The following is a 21,325-nucleotide window of genomic DNA, read 5'->3' on the forward strand; positions in this document are numbered from 1 at the left end:
ATCACGTAGGATGATGGCAAATGATAATGATGGCTAAATTAAATTACAGCGATCAAGCAGCTCCTCCTGTCCCTCCTGAAACACCTGCAGCCCACACAGTGCCTGCATGTTGCCATACAGAAGATCTCAGGAGCGGCCACTGGTGCACACCCAAATCCTTGTTCACCCACACAGTGTCCTAGAGGGCAATCCACTGGGATGGCTGTCTCCCATGGAGGACTGTGTCAGCCCAGCCTGTTACAACTCCTTGGGGATATGTGAACACACAAACACTATTGGCTGACTTTCTGTGTGCTCATAGGCTGTAACCGTCTCCAGGAAACATTTTTTCCCACTTAGGATTAGATACAAAGGTGTTGGATATAATTATCAACAATAGAGAAGCTTTGAAGACCAATTTCAAAAATAGCTCCTAATTTATTGATTTTTAACAGTTAGTGTCTGTGTTTTGATAATGCCTATAGTGATTTTATATCACTACCGTGCTATAAAATGCATGCACTGAGCTTTAACAACAGGGGCATGCCATGCTACTGCTCCTCAAATATATATTTTGCTTATTTATACATTTCATTTTTTACAAGAAGAATATCCTTCTGAAGCAGAATTCCCAAGAAAAAGATAGGTCCTGGTTTATTTAACTGGCAAAAGCACAAAGTTTGTCTATTTTATGTGGCTAATAAAAAACTGAATAAGCATATTCCTAGTACTTTACTTGGCAGTGTTCAGGATCCTAAGGTTATACACAGTTTAACTGCAGCTTTTTACACAAGAGCTTGACAAATGACAGGAAAAAAGACCTTTAGCCCCACAGTTAACTAACTAACAGATAATATACATTGTTAGTCAATAAGGGAGATGGAACACGTATTTCACAAACAGATTACTTGGAAACTTGACTGACAAGTCCTTCCTGGGACAGCCACTGTAACTGCTGGATTTAATAACTGCTTTGTCATCTTAGCAGTGATGGAAATGGGTTCCCTCCATTGGCTCTGCAGCTACTGTAGAACATCATTTAATCCACCCATGCCCATCTGAAACCTTATTTGCCCAAACATTAAGGCAGAAACATCTAGTTAGGTATAAAGCAGGTCAACACAAATAAAGCTTGGAAGAAGCAATGCTCACAGTCACTATTTTGCTATGCAAATAGCCATTGATAATGAACTCTATAGAATTAGCTTGTAAGATCTGGATGAAGGTGTTTTCAAAACTCATTCCCCAAGTGAGGCTCCTCCATGTTTAATCACCTACATAAATGACCTGCTTTCCAAAAGCATCCACCCCTTATGTTTGCTTCTGAGCAAACTGTCACCTGCCCAGGACTGATTAAATCAAAACACCTCCGCTGTGCCTGTGAGTTTTAATTTGGAGACCCAGCCTTGAGCATCACATTTCTGGCATATTGCTATAGCCATTGGTATTGGCAGGACAGGCCACTGGGTTCCACTCTTCCTGCTGGCATTACTCAGTTTGTGTCATTAAAGAACTCACTTAACTCATGATCTTTAATGTAAGAATAAGAGCAAAATCCTTGTTTTAAGGTGGGCAAAACTAATGGTGGGGGCAGGAGTCACTTCATTAACCATTGACCTAATCTCCAAGCAATTCACACCAGGCTGTCTCTATAACCCAGGGCAGAAATGTGCACTCTAAGGATGGAATTCATCTGATCAAGTACACAGCCCGTTGTAGGAGGAGATAAACCATGTTGCAGACTCCACTGACAAAGCTGATTAGATCTCTGCTGACTCTAAAGGGAGACTTGTGATCACAAGATGTTTGTGTATCAGCTACCCATTCCCAAACATGAATCCCTCCCTTCTTGTCCAGTTGAGGCTGCGGTTTCATGACCAGCATCAGTGGATGCAAGTACATGGTCACACACTTTTCCCTGCCCCAATCACATGGTCCTGTGTGTCAGCTCTAGCAATCCTGCTGCCCTAGGTAAATAGGATTAGCTTGCTGGACTGATGAAAAGCAATGAAGATGAAAAGGAATTTGGTTTTTGGTTGCACTGGCAGGCAAAGCTGATGGCCCTTATGGCATCACGTACCCTAACTGCTAGATCTGAGGCCTGGTTGGGAGCAGGAATATAGTTTCTGAAAGGGACTTGCGATGGCCCCTTTTGGCACCACCTTTTAGTTAAACCAGCTTAAGTTGAGAACAAAATGGCCTCTGTAGAAGACAGTCTGGAAAATTAATAGATGCAGTTATAGAACATAAACTTAACATGTCTATGTTTACTGCCCTGGGATATGATTTGACAAACATCAAATATAATTGATCCTTAAAAAGAGGCCTTTATGTCTCCATCCTTATGTGAAGGGCATGTAGTGTCTGGGAAAAGCAGCAGTGTCCAGCAGGTTTCAGAGCTGGGATTGCAGCACATTCCAATTCAAAGCATCAGTATTTATTGTGTAATAAAGGCAAATCCACCCACCTAAATCTGACCCAGTAAATATCTAATCCATCAATGGTAAAATGATGAGTATGCTATAGTTCAGCCACTTGAATGGCTTTCCAGCCTTTGTGTCAGGACAGAGGGCTGCAGCTCTTGCCTGGTGTGTGCTGTGGCAGCAGGAGCAGAGTGTGGCTAGGTGAGCTGGCTGGGAGCACTAGCAGCACCTGGGCTGCCCTCCAGGTGAGACCTGGTGGCGCCAGGTCAGAGCAGGAGCCTGCCAGGGGTGCTGCCCAGGGCCCCGAGCCCGAGCATGCCCTGCACATCCTGTGCCACCAGGCTCTGTGCCACGCTGCAGGCACTGCACAAATGAGAGGATGTGCTGTATCCTGTGCTCATGGCTGTTCCAGGAAGCAGCCTGTAAACTCTGCATGTACACAGCCAGGGGGATGGCTTCCTTTCCAACCTGCCTGGGGATCTTCCTCTTCTGGAACCATGCTCTTACACAGCCTAGCTCAGTCGCTGGGACTGAGGTCTTTGCACAGTGTGCCCTTGATGCCACTGAGCTCCCAGGAGACAGGGAGATAAACCAGCACAGCTCCATTCCTCAGGGCAAAATGTGCCACCAAAGGGCATTGCTTCTTTGCAGCACTACATGGAGGTGCTCTGCAGCCTCCCACAACTCAGAGCTGCACTTGTTGAACTAGTTTTGAACTGCCTTTTCCAATGCCAGTACATGCATGTTTATAAGTTCCTACAGTATTAACTGTTCCTGCAGGGACTTACCTCAAAGGACCTGAGTGATCTTCTTCCAACAAGAGACCATCCAGAGATCCTTCACCAATGAAATCCAGCATGCTACTGTGAAAAAGGAAATTCCTGCCCCCTATTAAGCAGCTCAGGCCCCAGAAAGTACTGTGAGCTCTGAGAGGACCTGATACTGTAAATAGGTGTATCAGGCACCACTGTGATTAGCACACATCTCTCTCAGAGCCTGTCCTCAGCAATTACCCGTTGATTCCTTGATACTCATTATCATGGCTCCAACAGAATTGGCTTGTTCTCATGTTCTTCCTAAAGATAATAAAAGGCAGAGCTTAGCAGTATGATTTATTAAAAATGCCATAAGAAGGATAGTAATTTATTTCAGTAATAATTAAAAATGTTATGAACCAATCAGATGCAAAGACATATTTTCATTACAGAATTCCATATTTACAGAATTTTCCGATCCCTCTTGAGTCATTGTTACTCTTTCCACCAGAGAGCCACACTGTGTGCAAAAGTGAGTAACACCACAAGTTCTCCTGCCTTTTTTCCTTTAATGATTAATATGGTGGTGATTTTTCTACTTGGATCCACTCAAGCACTGGCTAAATAAGGCATTAGCTCTAACTAATGCCTTATCAGTATTAATTTCACAGCTGATTTGAGCAACTCTTTTGCCTGCCTACTTGTGGATTTTAGGAAAATACTATTTGTATCATAAGCAGAAAAATTGGTAATCAAAGCAGCCAGGGAATGCTGTTTAGTCCACCAAAAAAGGCATGCCTGTTCATTAGAAATAATTACAGATTGGCCATACAGTTAATTGTGCCCAAAGTTCCAGAGCATTTACAGGAAACTGAATGCCATTGAATCAAGTGAGCAGCTTGAAAGTAAAAATGCAAAATAAAGGAAAGATCAAAACTGGACATAAGAGAGGCATATTTTAAAAATGAGCTGTTTCTTCATTAGGGAGAAAATGTTTCAGAACGGAAAAAAAGGGTTTTTAATCTGCTTTGCAAGGTTCAGAAGAAGTATAGTGGATGACACACTGATCACCTCAACTTGCCTGGAGTTCTGCCACCAACTTCCAAAGAGCCCAGATTTCACAGACACAGTAATCAGGCAGAAGAAGAAGAAGAAGAAGAAGAAATCACTTTGTAGAGCAAGGTATCCTTCATTTCCTATCTCAGTGCCAATTACAGCTATAGCCTTTCTTCACAGGTCACAAACAAAAGCATGTAAGCACACGCTTAACTTGCCTCTGTTCAAAGAAGGCCTTTTAATTAACTGCAAACACATGTCTAAGTCCTTTCCTTGATAAAGCTGCTTTCCTGAATCAGGCATAACAGTGAATCCAACCTGCAGCTACATGAACAGAAACACTCACTTTTCATTTGTGTTGTTTTTTGTTACAAGGAACAACCTTTTTTATGCAGGTCTCTGGACAGTGAGTGCTTCTGTTGGCTTTGGTGATGCCGACTGCATCTAATTTGAAGAAACCTTGTAAGGACAGCTACCAGAGAGAGAGACACTCACTGCCTGTGAGAAACACAGCCTAAAATGAAAGCTGACAGCCTTGAAGTGGAACAGACAGATGGAGACATGTTTGCCACAGTCCCACAAAGCCCTCATTAAAAGCCGGCAGGTCTGATGACTGCACAGAAAGGGGAAGAGTTAGGTGTTAAAAGGAGGCAGTGTGCTCTGTAATATGTGCCTGCATCCATGGTTTCTAGGCAGGGTTTCACCTTTTCCAAGTGGAAAGGCACAGAGTGATGCAGAGCCCTCCGTGGTGGAGACCTCTCCACTTGCAACCCTGCGCAGAAATTCAAAGGGAAAAAGCAGTGGCTTTATTTGCTCAGCAAACACGCTGAGTAACAGCAGAACTGCCAGCCAAAGTCCTGCTCCTCACACAGGGCTCAGCCAGCTCGGGAGAGCCCAGCAGGACTCGTACAAAACGTTTTGCTGCAGGACAGGTGACAAGCAGCAGCTCTCTGTTCAGACTTGTCACCTGGCTCTGGGGGGGAGAAGCTGTGTGCCAGACATCCACAGCTAGAGCTTTTATGGTAAGTAAACAGATTTTAGATAGGTCCTTCCACATCTGTGGACCGGAAAGTGAGCTGAGAAAGAATTCTTTGAGTCACGAACAATGCCTGGAAGCCTAAAAAAAAAAAAAAAACCAACAAAAAATCCAGAGTCCTCCCTACTCTGAAGACAAAGTATTCTCCCTAAAAGCATAAGCAGGAACATTGTGTCTCCTGTGAAACACCATTTATGGTCTCATTAGGTACCTGTATCAGTCACTTTCCCATTAATCTTAAAATTGATGATGCTGCCAGATGGAGAGCCCTAAGTTTAGGAACTATCCTTGTTTCTCTTGGCTGCTGGTGCATGGTAATACAATAGAAAAGCCTGGAAACTGCAGCATACAGCCCACTGGTTTACAAGAAAGAGTGGGGGGAAGAGGTAGCAGTGTGAACTCCTGTGTGGTCCAGCTGCCAGTCCATGCCTGGCACGTCCAGCAAGGGGACTGGGCTGCCACAGGGGATCATTCATCAAAGTCCCTGTGTTTGAAGCCCACAGAGACAGCAGTGGCTGGGTCAAAACTGTACGCCCAGCCCTATTCATCAGGGAGCAGTGGAAGGCCTCAGGAACCATTTTTCTTCCCTGCCTGGGAAGAAACCACGCCCTCCCATTCTCCTGGGGTATATTGTCCATGTCTTGTGGCTTTTGGCCCCAAGTAGAATTAAGCATTCAGTGTGGTAAAACAGGACAAAAAGCTATCCCTGGACATGGCCAAGGATCAACAGGATGCCATCCTCTAAGGGGAAGGCTGCAGTACACTGACCAGTGGTGTGGAGCAGATCAGGAGGTCTCATGGTGGAGAGATGTTGAAAGGATCACAACTGGATCTGGACATCATTTGCATACTAACAAAGGAGTCCAAAAAGCCCTAACTCCCCTCCTTAAATCAGTCAAAGCTCTTGACAAGTTTTTAATGAAATTTTATTCATCAGGGTTCTACTGTTATTGATATCCTGTTTATTTCTCTCAGGAGGGGACTGAGTACTTTTAATCAAGAAAATTATGACACCCCAGTGGCAACCAACTAAAACCCAGTTTCACAAATTCCTGGAGCTGAGCCAATGAGAGACACCAAACTTGCTGTCCTCCCTTCCTTCCTACCTAAATTCCATTGGATTAATAGCAATCCCTGTAAAATGATGACCCACTTCACCTGCAGGAATTAAAAGAGGCTTGAGCTGTACCAGTTTCTTTGACCCATATATCCTAAATTTGGGCAATTCTTCCTTGTTAACTAATGGCCTTGTGTGGGAGTGAGGACGACACAACACGGGCATGTTGCGTTTCCATGTAATCACCGTCCAGCTTCCCGGTTATTTACTCCTCAGCGAGTGACGTTAGGGCATACGGGAAGCCAGGCAGCTGAGGAGAATGTCACAGCAATCTAATTGCTGACTCTCTTTACAATGGCCATTAAAGAGTTCTGGGCGCATTGCTACCGCTACATCCAGCGTGTAGCATACCTAGATTCTGACACAAGAAGCAGAAAACAGCGTTCAGGGTCACAGGTCAGCACAGCAGTGCCCAAGCCAGCTGTGCCATGTGAGGAAGGTTGCACAAAGTTGAGGGAATGGCATACATGGATAACAGTGTGGTATCCAGGTGTGGACTCATGGGGATGCTGCCGAGCACAGGGGAATCACTGCTCTCAGTAATTCTCATTGATAATGCTTTCCTTGTGGACATGTGAGCACCTTCTGTCATTTCACTGCCCAAACAAAGCCAGGAACTTTTGCTTGGACCCTGAATCACAATCCCTTTGAAATCTCCAAGTACAGGAAGGACATTTTGCATTCTGGCTGGCAAAATGCCCTTCCATCTCAGAGCACCAGCTCTCCTCCTGCCCCTCTGGGCCCACACACAGCTACACCCACAGCTGCAGAGCCAGGGCTGCTCTCTCCCCTCACGTTCTGCTCATGGAATATTCTTTCACCCTCTTTCTCTTGCTGCCATGTTAGTTGCAAAGTAAGAGGTCAGCTCTGCCTTTTCGTAACTTTGTGATTTATTTTTTTTTTTAATTTTGTGGTTATGCTTCTGTGATTTTTCTGGATGTCTCCAAATACTTGCTTTCCCTTTCCTGACTACAAGCCTAACAAACAGTGTTAGCATTTACCTTTTAGCATTTACATATTTTTCCCTATATTATTACAGGAAAATAATTATAAAATTTATTAATTAGTATTTAACGTTTTAGCAATTATATATTTATTTTATTAATATGTTATTATTTTATACAACCTTTCAAAACTTCAAGCAAAACTTCTCTTCCAATTGTTTTAGCGGCCCATCAGTTATTAGTGATCGCGTCCGCACTTATCTTCCTGCCCTCAGCGGCACGAAAAGAATGAAACAGAGCCGACCCCCCGCAAAAAGTCACCGAAAAGCGCAAATCCCACCCGCAATCCCGGCTCCGGACGCGTGACGTCACAGCGCCCCTCACGCCGGGCCCCGCCCCCGCGGCCCGCAGGGGAAGCCCCGCCCCCAGGCGCGCGCCGGGCAGGGGCCGTGTGAAGCGCACCTTTTGCACGAGTCCCGCTCGCCGCGGGCGGGGCATGCGGGGGCGGGGCGGGAGGGCAAAGCCGGCGGCGTCAGCCAATGGGGATCCGTAGTTCCCCAACGCGTCACGCGTGGCCCCGCCCACACCCCGTTTCGGGCGCGGGCGGGCGGAACGGGGAGGCCGCGGCTCGCTGGGCGTTACCGGGCGGGGGCGGGGCCCCGCTGTCGCGAGGGCGCGCGGGCCAATGGCAAGCGGTGCCGGGCGCGGGGGCGGGAGGGCACGGCCGGGCGGGCGGGGCGCGTCGGCCAATGGGGCGCGGGCGGGGGCGTGGCCGAGGCGGCGCTCGGGTTCCGTGTGAAAAGAGTGAGGGGGCTCGGGTGCAAAGTTTGCTCGCCCGGCGCCTGCGGAGGGAGCGGCGGCGGCGCGGGGGGAGCGGAGCGGAGCGGCCGCCCGAGCGCTCGGGGCTCCGACCGCCCGCCACGCTCCTCGCGCCTCCGCCGGGGTAGCCGCGATGTGCGGGGGGATGGCGGCGCACGGTCCGGGCGGGCCGCGGTGCTGGCAGAACCGGCGGGCGCGGCTGCTGTGCATGCTGGCGCTCACCTTCCTGTTCTTCGTGGTGGAGGTGGCGGTGAGCCGCGTCACCTCGTCGTTGGCCATGCTCTCCGACTCCTTCCACATGCTCTCCGACGTGATGGCCTTGGTCGTGGCGCTGGTGGCCGTGCGCTTCGCCCAGCGCACCCGCGCCACCAAGAAGAACACGTTCGGGTGGGTGCGGGCCGAGGTGATGGGCGCCCTCGTCAACGCCGTGTTCCTCACCGCCCTCTGCTTCACCATCCTGCTGGAGGCCATCGAGCGCTTCACGGAGCCCCACGAGATCCAGCAGCCGCTGGTGGTCATCGCCGTGGGGGTGGCGGGGCTCATCATCAACCTGCTGGGGCTCTGCCTCTTCAACCACCACGGCGTCGGGGGCCACGGGCACGCCCACGGCCACGGGCACTCGCACGGCGGCCGGCAGCAGCACCCCCGCGGCGGCCCCAAGCCCGAGCAGCCGCCCGGCGACGGCGAGGCTGCGCTTAACCGCGACGAGACCAGCACCTTGGTGGAGAACTCCAGCAGCTCCAACGGAGTCAGCCAGGAGAAGCTGGGTAAGCCCCGCGGGCAAGCGCCGCTGCCCCGTCCTCGCGTAGGAAAGCGGGAGAGGGCCATTCCCCGAGTGGGGCGGTGGCCGTCCTGGTCCCACCTGGTGCGGGCTCTGTCAGGGCTCTGTGTGGGACCATCTGTCCCCACTCCTGGGAAAGAGGCGAGAAACTTTCTCGGCAGCTCTTGGCGCACATGGCTGTCGCACCTCTTCCTCGCGCCTTTCCTTCGGATGCCCTAAGCTGCATGTTTGTCTTGCAGACTGGTCAGAGTGTAGAAGAGTCTTAGGATAAAGCAGTTTGCCCTGGGAAAAAAGTTGGTTCTGCAAGGGAAGGCACATGACAAGCGTTCCTTGCCTAGCGACACGAGCTGTCACAAGACGCTCTCCTAATGCCGTCCCAACTGGCTACACATCAAATGGAGCGCGGCTCAGTGCCTCGGTCCCAGCAGCTGGATTGCTCCATTGGGTCGGTTATCAGCTACCTGGAAGCTACTCTCCATTAAACCAAAGATACCGATGTGTATTCCACTGCAGTAACGTTGTGCTTCTTCATAGCATCGGTATTTATAGGAAAAAGTCTTGGAGATTGCCAGTCAGAACTGTGGAAGCCGGAATGTGGAGCATGCTGGTGTCAGGACACACGTGTGGTGTTCTGGAATAATTTTTGTTTAGCTTTCTAAAGCATGCACCTTCCCACTGACCTGCATACAGGCATACGTTTAAAATCTTCCCTTCCCAACTGTGGTTAAGCAGTTTCATGGGTAGGAATTTCTAGGGTTATTTTTTAGTGGATCCACAAGCCTGGATAGCTGATAATGAAGCTGCTTGGTCGAAGCCAAGTATTGCATGCTAGCGGAGTGAAAGGTGTGTGTGATTGCCACCTCTCTGTTCCTAGGGCATCCTTGTCACCAGAAAGAATGGACTTCAGGCTTTGGAACCAATTTCTCTCCTCCTGCTTCAGGGTGACATCAGCAGACCGTTTTTTTTAGCTTAAAGGGAGCTTTAATTGATCAGAGTGAACTTTGCTACAGTTTCAGGTTTTCTGTGATCAGAGGTTCCAATACACATTTGAGAAACTTAGTTTCTGTTTCTCTGACTCCATGTTGGTCTTGGAAAGACAGGTTTTTCAAGAGGATAGGAAAGTTCCTCTGAAAACACTACACCATCTTCTTGATCACATAATAAGCTCTTAATGTTGGTTTAGTTCCAGCAAGGTATCCTAATAATTAGTTTCAGACAATGTAAAATTACCTTTACCCTTAGTCTCATACATATCTTGGCTTGGGAATGATTCTTTAATGGTGAAAAGTTGTGCTTTTAACCAAGTTTTGGACTAGTTAGAGAAAAAAGTTATAGCATGGATTAAAATGCATATTGTTGTGAGCTAACTTGTTTGGAATGTCTCATGGATGTGCTTCTGGCAATAACAAATAATTTGTTGTGGGTGTTTAGGTGGTAATAGGTCATAATTTTGGTCACAGTGAAACTTTGAAATAAGTTTGTATTTCCTTCAGTGCCCTGTCATGATTATGTAATGCTTGGAGCTACTCATAGTTTGCCTATGAAAAGTTGCAGGTAGAGGTGATTGGAGGCTTAGGAGAAGATAAAAGATGTAGAGATGATGACAAAGGTGGTCCTGTGCCTTCACTTGAAATCACAGAGTGGGGTAGTCCTGATTTCCTAAGGTGGAAGTGAAAAATAGGCATAGCCTTAAGGTCTAGTCCTGCACAGATATTTCTATGGATGCACTTTATGCAAAATAATCTGGTTTTTGTTCCATTTCAATGAACATATTTCAAATGGGCGTGTTTTAACCATTTGCCATTTAAAAAAGGTTCCAAGTTAGTTCAAGAGCTTTCTGCAACTATGTGTCCTGTTACCCACTCATAGATAGCTGTACTTTTTAGATTTCCATTATTCCAAGTACTTGGTACAAAGTAGAGCGTTCCTCTTTCCTTGCTCTCATTGTGGACCTTGAGGTCTGAACTCTGTAACCTGAGATATTTCCCTCTAATGTATTTACTTCTCTGGAAAGTTACAGGTCCCATGTTCCATAACTCCTAGGGGTAGTGTGGAAAATGTAGCTGGAGCTTCAGGGTAGAAATGTACTGGGTGAGGTAAAGAGCTGGGGCTTGGAACTGAGCCTTGGTGGGAGCCCACTCCCTCTTCAGAGAAGAAAGGACTTGAGTGCACTCTGCAACTGCAGAATGGCAGCCACAAGGACAGAACAGCAGAAGCTGCACGTCTTGTTAATGTTTACAAAGCTCTGAACTCAATAACCTCAGAGGCAGTAAGAGCTCCTTGTTTCAGTTTGTCAGGCCAGGGACCAGTGCCTGTTGCTTTTCTTTACCACTGGAAATAGCCAAAGAAGAGCTGCTGAAGAAAAGCAGGAGGTTAATCATGTACAGTTCCCTCCAATTTGAACATTGGAAGATTGTTTTCTTTCTGAAAGGATTCTTCTTTGTAGTGATGTGTATGTTTATTCCCATGTAGCTGGTTAGCTGTGTGTTGGAGTGATAAATACTGCAGACAGTTGTGGCAAAGGAGGGCACTGAAATGTTAATTTATGTACAGTCCATGGCATATGACTTTGGACATCAGAAGCTGTATGTCACTCAACAGCTATATGTCACTTGCATAAAAATATAATTTTACTATTTATTTATTTATTCTGAAATATAAATAACAGTAATTCATGTCCTCAGAGTTTCAGTGATAATTTACGCTGTCCTAGAGTAAATTCTGCTGGTAAATTCTGTGTTTTAGACCTAAAATTTCAGCTGATTGTATCTCATAGTCCTGCTAACTCCATGCACCATCTTGGAAGATCTTCCTTTTCCTTGAATTCAGAAGCCTCTTGAAAAGGCATTGGTAAACCTGAAAAGAAGCTACTACACAGCTGTATCACACAGCTTTTGAGCTTCTAGCTTCAGATTTTAATATGAAATAGCAATGCTATGGGTAAAGATGGATTTTAGCAATGTGATCAGTCTATTGGTGTTTCAAAAGAAGGAACAAATGTACCTAACTAAGCTACTTAAACCAGCTTTTTCTCATATGCTCTGTAACTCTGCATTTTGTTTAGGAAACAAGCAGTGAATAGGCAAATGGTTATATGGCTGGAAAGGTGAAAGTAGTTTTTCAGTACAGTAATTAAAATGTGGTCATCTTCATTCTGTGCCACTCTACGTCTTTAATCTCCATGTAGAAACAGTAGCCTTCTAGGTTATTTAGATCACTTATTGGGAAAACTGAGTTTTCCTCAGCCAAAGATGTTGCTAAGTGTGTGGGTTGAGCTGCTTTTCGGCTTCATACTAAGTGTGCCATGCTTACTGCTGGATATGATTTTATAAGGAATTACAGTACCATGTTGTATTATAGCTCGTGACTAACTGTTTTATTGTTTTCTTGTCAGGTGATATGAAGGATGACCTGAGTGACGTACAAGTGAATGGGAATGCTGGCCATTATCCTCTGGATGAAGAGGAAGTTGAAGAAGACTCTAGTGCACAACTTAACATGCGTGGAGTTTTTCTGCATGTTTTTGGAGATGCCTTAGGTTCAGTAATTGTGGTAGTGAATGCCTTGCTCTTCTATGGCTTGTGGAATCCATGCCCTGAAGATGGGCCTTGCTATAATCCATGTGTCAATGATCATTGCATGGAAAACGTTACTTTATTCCAAGCACTTGGCAGCACTAACAAGTCAGAGCAAGATGGCATTACGGTGGCTGGTCCTTGCTGGTTGCTATATTTAGATCCTGTCCTCTGTTTGATTATGGTCTGTATACTCCTTTACACAACTTACCCGTTGCTTAGGGAGTCAGCCCTCATCCTTCTACAGACTGTTCCCAAACAAATAGACGTCCATTCTTTGAACTCAAAGCTACGTACCCTCGAAGGAGTCGAAGCAATCCACGAATTACACATTTGGCAGCTAGCAGGCAGCAGGATCATTGGCACCGCTCACATCAAGTGTCCTGACCCTTCCACGTACATGATGGTGGCCAAGCGCATCAAAGAGATCTTTCACGACGAAGGCATTCACGCAACGACCATTCAGCCCGAGTTTGCCAGCGTTGGCTCTGAGTCAGGGAGAGGGAAATGCGAGTTTCCTTGCAGGACTCAGTGTGCTTTGAAGCAGTGTTGTGGAGCAGGAGAAGCTAGTACTGCAAAGAAGACAGAAAAGTCATCATCACTTAGTATTTCTTGTTCAGAAGTTGTCATTGAATTTCCGAAAACGAGGAGGACTAAGTCGGAGAGCATCCCTTCAGTGAAGCTGGAGGCGAACGCCGATCAAAATGAGCAGTTTGAGTCATCTTTGTAACTCCCTGAAGGGTGCTACCTGAGCTGTGGAGACTTTGTCAACAGCTGTGTTGCAAGAGGAAGAGACAGACGTTCGAGATGCAATTTTGCCAAATAGTGTAATTGCTGAAGTCCTTGTTCTTGTCATATTGCTAAATATAGAATGCTTGTTTTAAAGAATATAATGTCACTGTCATGATACAATGCGTTTGTGTTGACTTTGTTTGACTGGGACAGACAGAAAGTGCATCCATGCTGTAACACTTCAGAAAACCAGTTTCAACATTTCAGCAGAGACACTTTTTGCTGTGCTTCAAATTAAGATACTTTTTTCCAGTGAAAAGGTATTTGAGGGATAAGCATGTAGGAACTCAATTTGTGTTACAGATTTCTTGGACCTACTTTTTCCTTTAATATTTGATTTGTAGATACCTTAATATATTGTTTATTTAGAAGCCCTAAGAAAACCAAAGTTCATAGAACATTTTTAAAGATATAACTACTAAAAACTGGAAACCACTTTGCAGTTTCACATATTTTTCTTAAAGCTATGTAATAATAATAAAAATTGTGAAGGCTTTTCTAGTGAATTTATCGCACAGCATATTTTACAGACAACATCATGTGATTGTCAGAAATTGTCCCCTCTTCTTCTGGTAAGGTAGCTAGGTAATTGAAAACAACAGAAGTGAAAGGGTTTCTTCTGTCAGAATGGCAGTTCAAGCTACTGTATACTGCTCTGTGATCCAGACATGAGACTAGTTGATAAAGTAACACAGCCTTCTCTGTTTTATGGATTTTCTGCTGTTTTGTCTTACTTTCAAGTTGTGTCTGGTCATGAAAGTCTTTGAGGTTTAAGGAACCCTTGACTCAACAGTGCTATGAATAAATACTCAGCTGATGCCGAGTTTACTAAGATAAAATAATAAGTTCTGTCAGTAAGTGCTCTGTTGGGGAAGGTCTGCCAAGCACTGACAGTGTAGCTCCTGCTTTCAAGCACAGACAGCAGCTCCCCCAAAATAATGGTGCATTTTGCTTCTAGCTGAGTGTGTCTGTGAACACTTGCAGTGACTTCAGTCCTGGTCCCCCACCATGTCCTCAGGAGCCCTCCACTGACTTTTGAGGAAGTGGTGCAGGGATCACTGTATTTCACACTTCGAGATGCTTATGGATCACATTTCACTTACTCAGTATCTGCATCTATGGTTTAAAATCTTGACTCAGTTAATTGACAACTGTCTCTAAAGAAGCTGTTACAGTGTGCTGCCAACTTACACCTTAGGAAAGGAGAAACTTGCTCTGTGGACTCCGTGAATTTGGCAGAGATGAGGTGAGAGTTGAAAGACAGAACATACGAGAAATCTATTCTAAAAGCCTGGCCCTTTTGATCCACTCTCATGTCATGTATGGGAACTAATGTCTTGTGATTAACAGATTGCTCCTGTGTGCAAAACTGGAAAACAACTCAGATCTTCCTTTCTTTGCTTTATGACTCTGGACACGATAAACACTTTGCCTCAGTTTCCCTGTCTTCAAATGGGGATAATACCTACCTCACAGGGGTGTTGTGAGGCTTAACTATTGTGTGAAGAGCTCTGAGATCTGTTACTGGAAGGCACTGGAAAGAGGATAAGATACTAGATTACCTGGCCTTTACTACTTCTACAAATGCATTGCAATACCTAGGCACAACCAGAGGGAACTGAGGATAGTTTTGGCCTTATGAAATTCTTTGATGCTGTGGTTTTCAGGTTTTTAACAGTATTTAAATATAGATTTTTTTAAAAAAGAATGTTTTGTTAGTGAAGAGAATGTAGCTTTGCCTCCAGATACAGAACACCTCCCTAGTTTGCATTTCTAATTTGTGTCTTGCATCATAATTGCTCCTAAACAGTACAAAAAATAGTCCTGCTGCTCATCGGACCTGGATTGGCCAAGTCAGTCAGTGGTCTCACCCAAGCTCTCAGCAGAGCATTGCAGTCAACTCTCGATTATCCAGGGGTGGGTTACAGTGTTGTGCATTACCTGTGCAGTGAGCAGGGCCAGCACCAGCCCCGTGTGCCAAAGCACAGGAAAGCTGGAGGTGCTGCCTCTGCTGCCAGGGAGCCCCATCACAGGCTGCATTGCTGGGGTGCAGCACAGCACTGCCCAGGGTTCTGCCTCTTGGCTGCTCAGATGCATCTGCAGGAAGCTGTGGATGGGTGGGCTTGGCTTTGTCCTGGCTTGGGATGTTGGTGCCTCGGAGCCACCAGCATTGCTCACCTTCCTCTGTGTTTATGCTTGTTGTATAGTCTCATAAACTAACTTAAATGTGTTAATATAGTATTTATATATGTTTTTGTTTTTTCTGAATTATCTTAACTCTTTTTTCTGTTACCTGTATATGATCTAGAGTTGACTGTTAAAGGAGATCTTGTATGAGACTACATTTGCTGAGTATGCTACCACTGCTACTATACTACAGAGTATTAACCTAGTAAATTTTGAAATGAACAAAGTACTATTTTTTTAAATGTGTATCCTTGCTTTCTATGGTAAACTTTCACTAATTATTTTCATCACTAGCTTAAAATTTGTCTCAGTCGTTAGTACGAATTCTTGAGGTTTTGCCATATATCACTAACACACCATAGAACTACTGTTCTTTAGTTTATTTTTAAAAGTACCAACAAATCTAACCATGGTAGCACTGAGAAGTCTGATTAACTTCTTTCCTGTTGCTCTTATAAAAAGAGGGCAACTGGTAAGTCATAACAGTTATCATCATTGGTTAATAGTCTCAGTAAATGCATCTGAATAGAGGGAGTTGTAGTCACTAACTCCATTTTAAACTATTTAATCTTTTTTTTTTTTTTTTGGTGCCAGAAGTCATATTTTTCTATTTCTGTGTCCATTGCAGGCAATGGCTAACTAAAAAGACAAAAAGCTCTCCCCCTGGTTATTTTAAGTATCAGGACAGGATGGAGAGGTGACAGTGATGATGGTGATGATGATGTGGGCAGGGGGGGAGTTGTGTGGCCTCTGTCATGTGCCTGTTGCACGTGCAGCACCGGCTGGTGTTATCAGGGCCCTTTAGTCTCCTTAGCCCTTGATGATAAACTCCCTGAAAGTAGAGTGAGGTCAGCATGGTGGCTATGCAGCAGCAGGAACACAATTTCTCCGTTCTGGCTGTAGGAGACCTGACTGTAGCCCACTAGCTTGTGAAATAGCTCGATTTTTTTTTAACTTGCTCTGTCTGGGGTTATACAGACTTGATTTGTTCTGAAGACCACAGTTTAAGAATACTGAGAGCATTCAAAAGCACTGCACAGTCTCTCTTTATTTTTTTTTCCACAAAGCATGAAACTAGTGAATCTCATGTAAGTGAACACTGCAGTGGTGGGGAGCTAATTGTATTGTGTATCACATTCCTGAATTTTTAAAATAAAAGCAATTATGGAACACTGATTTTAAGGAAAAATAAGTTTGTATTTCAGTGTCTAGATTGTTTAGACTTCTGATTAAATGTGTCAGAGATACACCAAACATCACCAGATGAAATATTTTACTCCATGCCTCATCCAGGAACATGCTATTTTAGAATCACTTCCTAGATTATATCTGCACCTAAGGTGAGATGCAGAACGAATTCAGACACTAAGTGGGCTAGCCACAGTACCATCAGTCTTCCTTTTTAGCAGAGTAAATTGTTTCTGTGCAACCCCTAGTAATTGTAGCTCATTTGCTTTCAACAGCCAGCGTGGGCTTTGTTAATGTCTGCAGTTGCCACATCGCAGTGTGCGGTATGGATGTACACGGAGTTATGTAAGAGAACCAGCCCCAGCTTGTGACTCCCCAAAAGTCATGGCAAGGGCTCACTCCTGAAAATTTCTCTATTCTTAAATAGTTTCGTCAGCCTGACGAGTGCTTACTTGCACACCAGGTATTACTTGTGGGAGGGAGTCCAAAGCTTCTGCCAGTGTAGCCTAGCTTTAAAGAAAAAAGTACCTAGATTTTATGGATGTATTAAAATCAGGACTGCTATGGTGTTTCTAAATTTGCTGTAGAAATACTGTCAGTTTGGTGTAATTCCAGAATTTATTCCTTTTCCCCATTCTCTAAAAAGAAAGGGAAAAAAGCCCACTGAGTGTCCTAAGACTTGTTAGCAAGTTTAGCTAAATGGACACTGTTAGCTTCTGAAATTGGGCCATCTGAATTTATTAAACACTGCCTGGTGGAGTTTGGGGAGGAGGGATAAAGATTCCTGCCATTCCCCTTCCCCTGCCCCCTGCTTTGACTGTACTTTCTAATCTCTTCAGCTATGGAGAGACTGGGAGGGATGGAGGGGGTGAATTTTGTAACTAGATGTTCTGAGTTCCACGTGGAGGGAATGGGAAATACTGCTAACTATATTTAAAAGCATATAAATATGCTCTGACTATTTTAGCTCCATAGCATAGCATCAGTTACACCCTTTTTAGGTATGCATTTAAGTGGTTCAGGTCCACAGTATCTTTGGCTTTTCCTTTCTCTGCTAGGCAGAAAGAGGTGGATGCTCCATTTGCCTGAGCTAAAGCCAGAGTTGACAATTTTCCAAATCAAACGTAGCTTTGCTGATGACAGAAGGTCTGATTATTCCTTGTGACCTTTGCTTTGTGTGGTTAGCTGCCTGTGAGGTACAGCACCATGTTTTAGCAGGCTCACATTTATATTTTTTGCACTCACTGTGTTGTCTAACTAGTTGAAAAGCAAAACCACAAAGCTGAAAAATATCTTTCATCTGTATGTCTCCAAAAAGCACATGGGATTAATTTGGCTTCTTTTTTTTTTCATGTCCTGGATCCTGTTTCTGAACAATGTTAAAATATAATTGGCATAGCTTGTTCATTAATGATATTTCTTTTTGCCTTCTTTTAAAATAAAGAGTAATGTTATTTTTTCTTTTTTTTTCCTTTTTTTTTTGTTTTTGTTTTTAAGTATTAAAGTGCTGAGAAAATAAATGGAGCTCTTGACTATCAAATACATTTTAGTTGGGATTTCTTTCTCAGATCAGCTGCCAGGAAGGAATCTAACTAGTAGAAATATACATTCACTATCTCCCAGAACATCAAAAAGAGATGAAAAGAGCACAAATAGAGGAGGTGGAGGTTAGTAAATGGGTTGTAAAGTCCTGGCCTCCAACTGTCTGGGTTCCAGGTGCAATTAAAAGAATAGCTGCTCAGTTCTAGTATGGTAAAGAGTTAATTATGCAAAAGGCATTTTTTTATCTCAAATGAAAACAGCTTTTGAAAATAATAAAAAAATCATCTTGACCTGTTAATTTGCCATGGTTAAATATCTGCCATAAGGGTCAATAAGATAGGCTTCCTAACAGGACTCGATACTGTTCTTTCAATGTGTTTGGAAGAAATCTGCTTTAGAGCAGATGCTTTGGTGCTTTTCAGTTTCATTTGTTTCAACTCAGAAAAACTGCAGTTTGCACAGTTTTTTGGGAGAAAAGGACTGACTGCAGATGCCAGCACTAGTACTGAGGAGGGCAGGATGGTGACCAATACCTGCTTTGAGCTGTTAATAAGCTTGTAGTGATGAGTTCATTTTGGAGCCCTTCAGCAGCATCATTTTTCTGCTTCAAGAGGGAAAAGCGATTCCACATTATTAGTTATATGTGCAGGAGGGTATGTTTGGTTGTGCTGTAAACACTGCATGTGAGCTTCAGTTTTGCCATTTCCCAAAGCTGCTTCTACCTCTCCATGAAATGATGTGATTTGAACTTATTATGAACATCCTTTATGAGACATGCTGGTGTGGGAATTTTAAATTAGCAGGAAGGGAAGCTTCACGTCTGTAGCTTACTTTTGCCATGTCATTCATGCAGATAGTTGCCTGACTGCAGATAGTTGCTTGACCTCAGGGACCACCAGATCCAGCCCCCAGAACAACTCCTTGCTGCTTTTCCATTGGAGGAGCTAGTGCCACAGAAGAGGGGTGGGATGGGAGCGTCTGACTCCACAGGCACCTTCCCAGGCTGATCTGTGCTAGCATCCCAAACCTGGCATGAAAGCCTTGCCACTGAGACTTTGGCTAGCATTTATATATATTTGTGCTTTGCTTTATCCTTTTTTTTTTTTTTAATTTTCTTGACAATCAACACAAGTCTTAAAGTGTTGCTGAGACCAAATGGCAATCCCCACCCCCCATCACCCAAGCTCTGTTTCTAGTCACAGCATTGGTTGGCTTCCCAGCATTTTCCTCCTGCACCAGCTCCTGCAGCTAAGAATAGCCCTGGTGATGCTGTGGAACAGGATGTGCAACCTGCTGGGCTTCCTGCATTTGTACTCGTGTTGCTGGCCTGTGCTGAAGCCTGTCCTCATCTTCCCCTGGACTCACTGGGTGGATTTGTTAGATTTAATTTCTTGGATTAGGTTTGCTGTGGGTTGGCCCACAGGTGTTCCAGTTGCCTGTATTCTGTGCTGTAGGCAAGTGCATTCTGCAGTATAGGTAAGGCCTCAGCCAAGGGAGATACTCACTTGCTGCCAGTCTTCTGTGCTGCACAGTGTGTCTGCTGAGTGTAAGAGGATGCTGCTGGCCTGCTGCAGACCTGGATTCAAGCTTCACCGCTTGGTTTGATGTTACTGTGTGATCCCTGTAGCTGAGGGTGCAGAGTACAGCACAGGTAGTCTGCAGGTAACTGGGTCACTGCTGCTCATCTGAGCTAGGTGCTCATACCTTAGTTCAGGAGTGAACAACACTCCCACAGATAAATGCTGCACATATTGCTATACCCTCAAGATTTTTTCATTAGGCAGCACTGACTGGAGACTCAGTCCATTGTTTTATCCTGTGCTGCCGTGGGCTCTCTCCCAGTCAATTGCAGACAAGCACATTTTTCCTTGAAAAACAGATTATGTGAATTAGCAAAATTGGGATGATGATTTTCACTTGTATTTGGGCATGTGGGAAGGTTCTGACCCAGATGGATGGGGCTGATTCTGCATGCTTCCAGCTGAGCTTTAGGATGGGTTGGGCTTAAGTACTAGGTAAAATCTAGGCTCAAGTAATTCATCCTAAATATCCATACTGGCAGAGGTCTTAGGTTTCTCTGTCATCACAGTTTGAAGTGATTTTCTCTTTATATTGCTGTTTGAAAAGAAAAAAGGAAAGAACTATGTTTAATTATCACAAGAATTATTACCCAGCCTTGGTAGGTGTGTTTCCAGTTTGCTAAAAACCTCCCTGCATGCAGCAGCAGCACAGTAGAGACACTGACAAGTTAGTCGGCAAGTTACTGCTAAAAAGGAGGTGTTTGGTACATATGCTTGAGCTTGGGAGTGGAATGACACTTGGCACCATAATGTCCCAGTTATCTTTTTCTGAAGGAGCAGGAAAACTGCAGAACTAAATATTGAGTCAAGCTGCGTGGGCAGAGCTCCTGTGTCAGAGCTGTGCTGATGTCACAGCTGCAGCGTGACATCACAGGCTGCATGTGAACAGCCCAGAGCCTCACCCAAGCTCTGTGTGCTACTGAAAACCTCAGTAACATTTATTGAAAACTTACATGGGGGTTTTATCCCTTTTCCCATTCCCTTAATCCTGAGAAGTTTATCCACACAGCCAAGGGGAGAGTGTGCAGCTCAACTGCCTTGTAACACTGTGTGCTGTTCTGAAAAAAGGTGCCATTGAACCAGGGTTTGGACTCTACTGCACTTGGTGTGCCCTTCCTAAAAGTACAAAAACAGTGATGTCAAAACAATGTTTTGAGGTGATGTCAAAACAATGTTTCTCTACTGAAAGCTTGGGAGATACTCAAGTCTACAACTTCTGCAGCAGCTTTCTGTGATGCTCTTATTTGCTGTCCTCTGCCCAGAGATTAATCAGAGTTACTATTACTGCATGTGTGCACAATAATTAATGTGGCATGGAAAAACAGTAGGGCAGACACTGGAGTTCTTTAGATTTATTCTTTAATAATAGAAATTGTGATCTATGAGATTTTTGCCAAAACTTCTTTCATCTTTGATAGTATCAAAAAGGCAGGTCACTTCTCCCATAGTGGTCTCTCTGGTTAGTAGGAAGCAAATGAAATTATGGCACCAATGGAGTGTGTGTGGGTTTTGATTTTGGAGTGGTTATATTTTCCCCCTCCTGCAGCTGCT

At 44.6% G+C, this 21,325-nt stretch overlaps 1 protein-coding gene across 1 annotated transcript; it reads left to right on the forward strand.

Annotated features, from left to right (window-relative positions):
- The first annotated feature begins 8,141 nt into the window (after positions 1–8,141).
- Positions 8,142–18,110, forward strand: SLC30A1 (solute carrier family 30 member 1). The gene is made up of 2 exons (XM_059467415.1): positions 8,142–8,896; positions 12,305–18,110. The coding sequence occupies exons 1-2, from the start codon at positions 8,263–8,265 to the stop codon at positions 13,213–13,215; spliced, it is 1,545 nt and encodes a 514-aa protein (XP_059323398.1). The 5' UTR covers positions 8,142–8,262; the 3' UTR covers positions 13,216–18,110.
- Positions 18,111–21,325: the final 3,215 nt, after the last annotated feature.

The sequence above is a fragment of the Ammospiza nelsoni genome, chromosome 3, assembly GCF_027579445.1.
Source record: "Ammospiza nelsoni isolate bAmmNel1 chromosome 3, bAmmNel1.pri, whole genome shotgun sequence".
Classification (NCBI taxonomy): domain Eukaryota; kingdom Metazoa; phylum Chordata; class Aves; order Passeriformes; family Passerellidae; genus Ammospiza; species Ammospiza nelsoni.

Excerpts from the sequence above, each read along its gene's own strand:
- SLC30A1 (XM_059467415.1), top strand. The coding sequence starts at position 8,263 with ATGTGCGGGGGGATGGCGGCGCACGGTCCGGGCGGGCCGCGGTGCTGG. Across the intron at positions 8,897-12,304 it reads AGTCAGCCAGGAGAAGCTGG|GTGATATGAAGGATGACCTG; the intron begins GTAAGCCCCGCG and ends TTTTCTTGTCAG.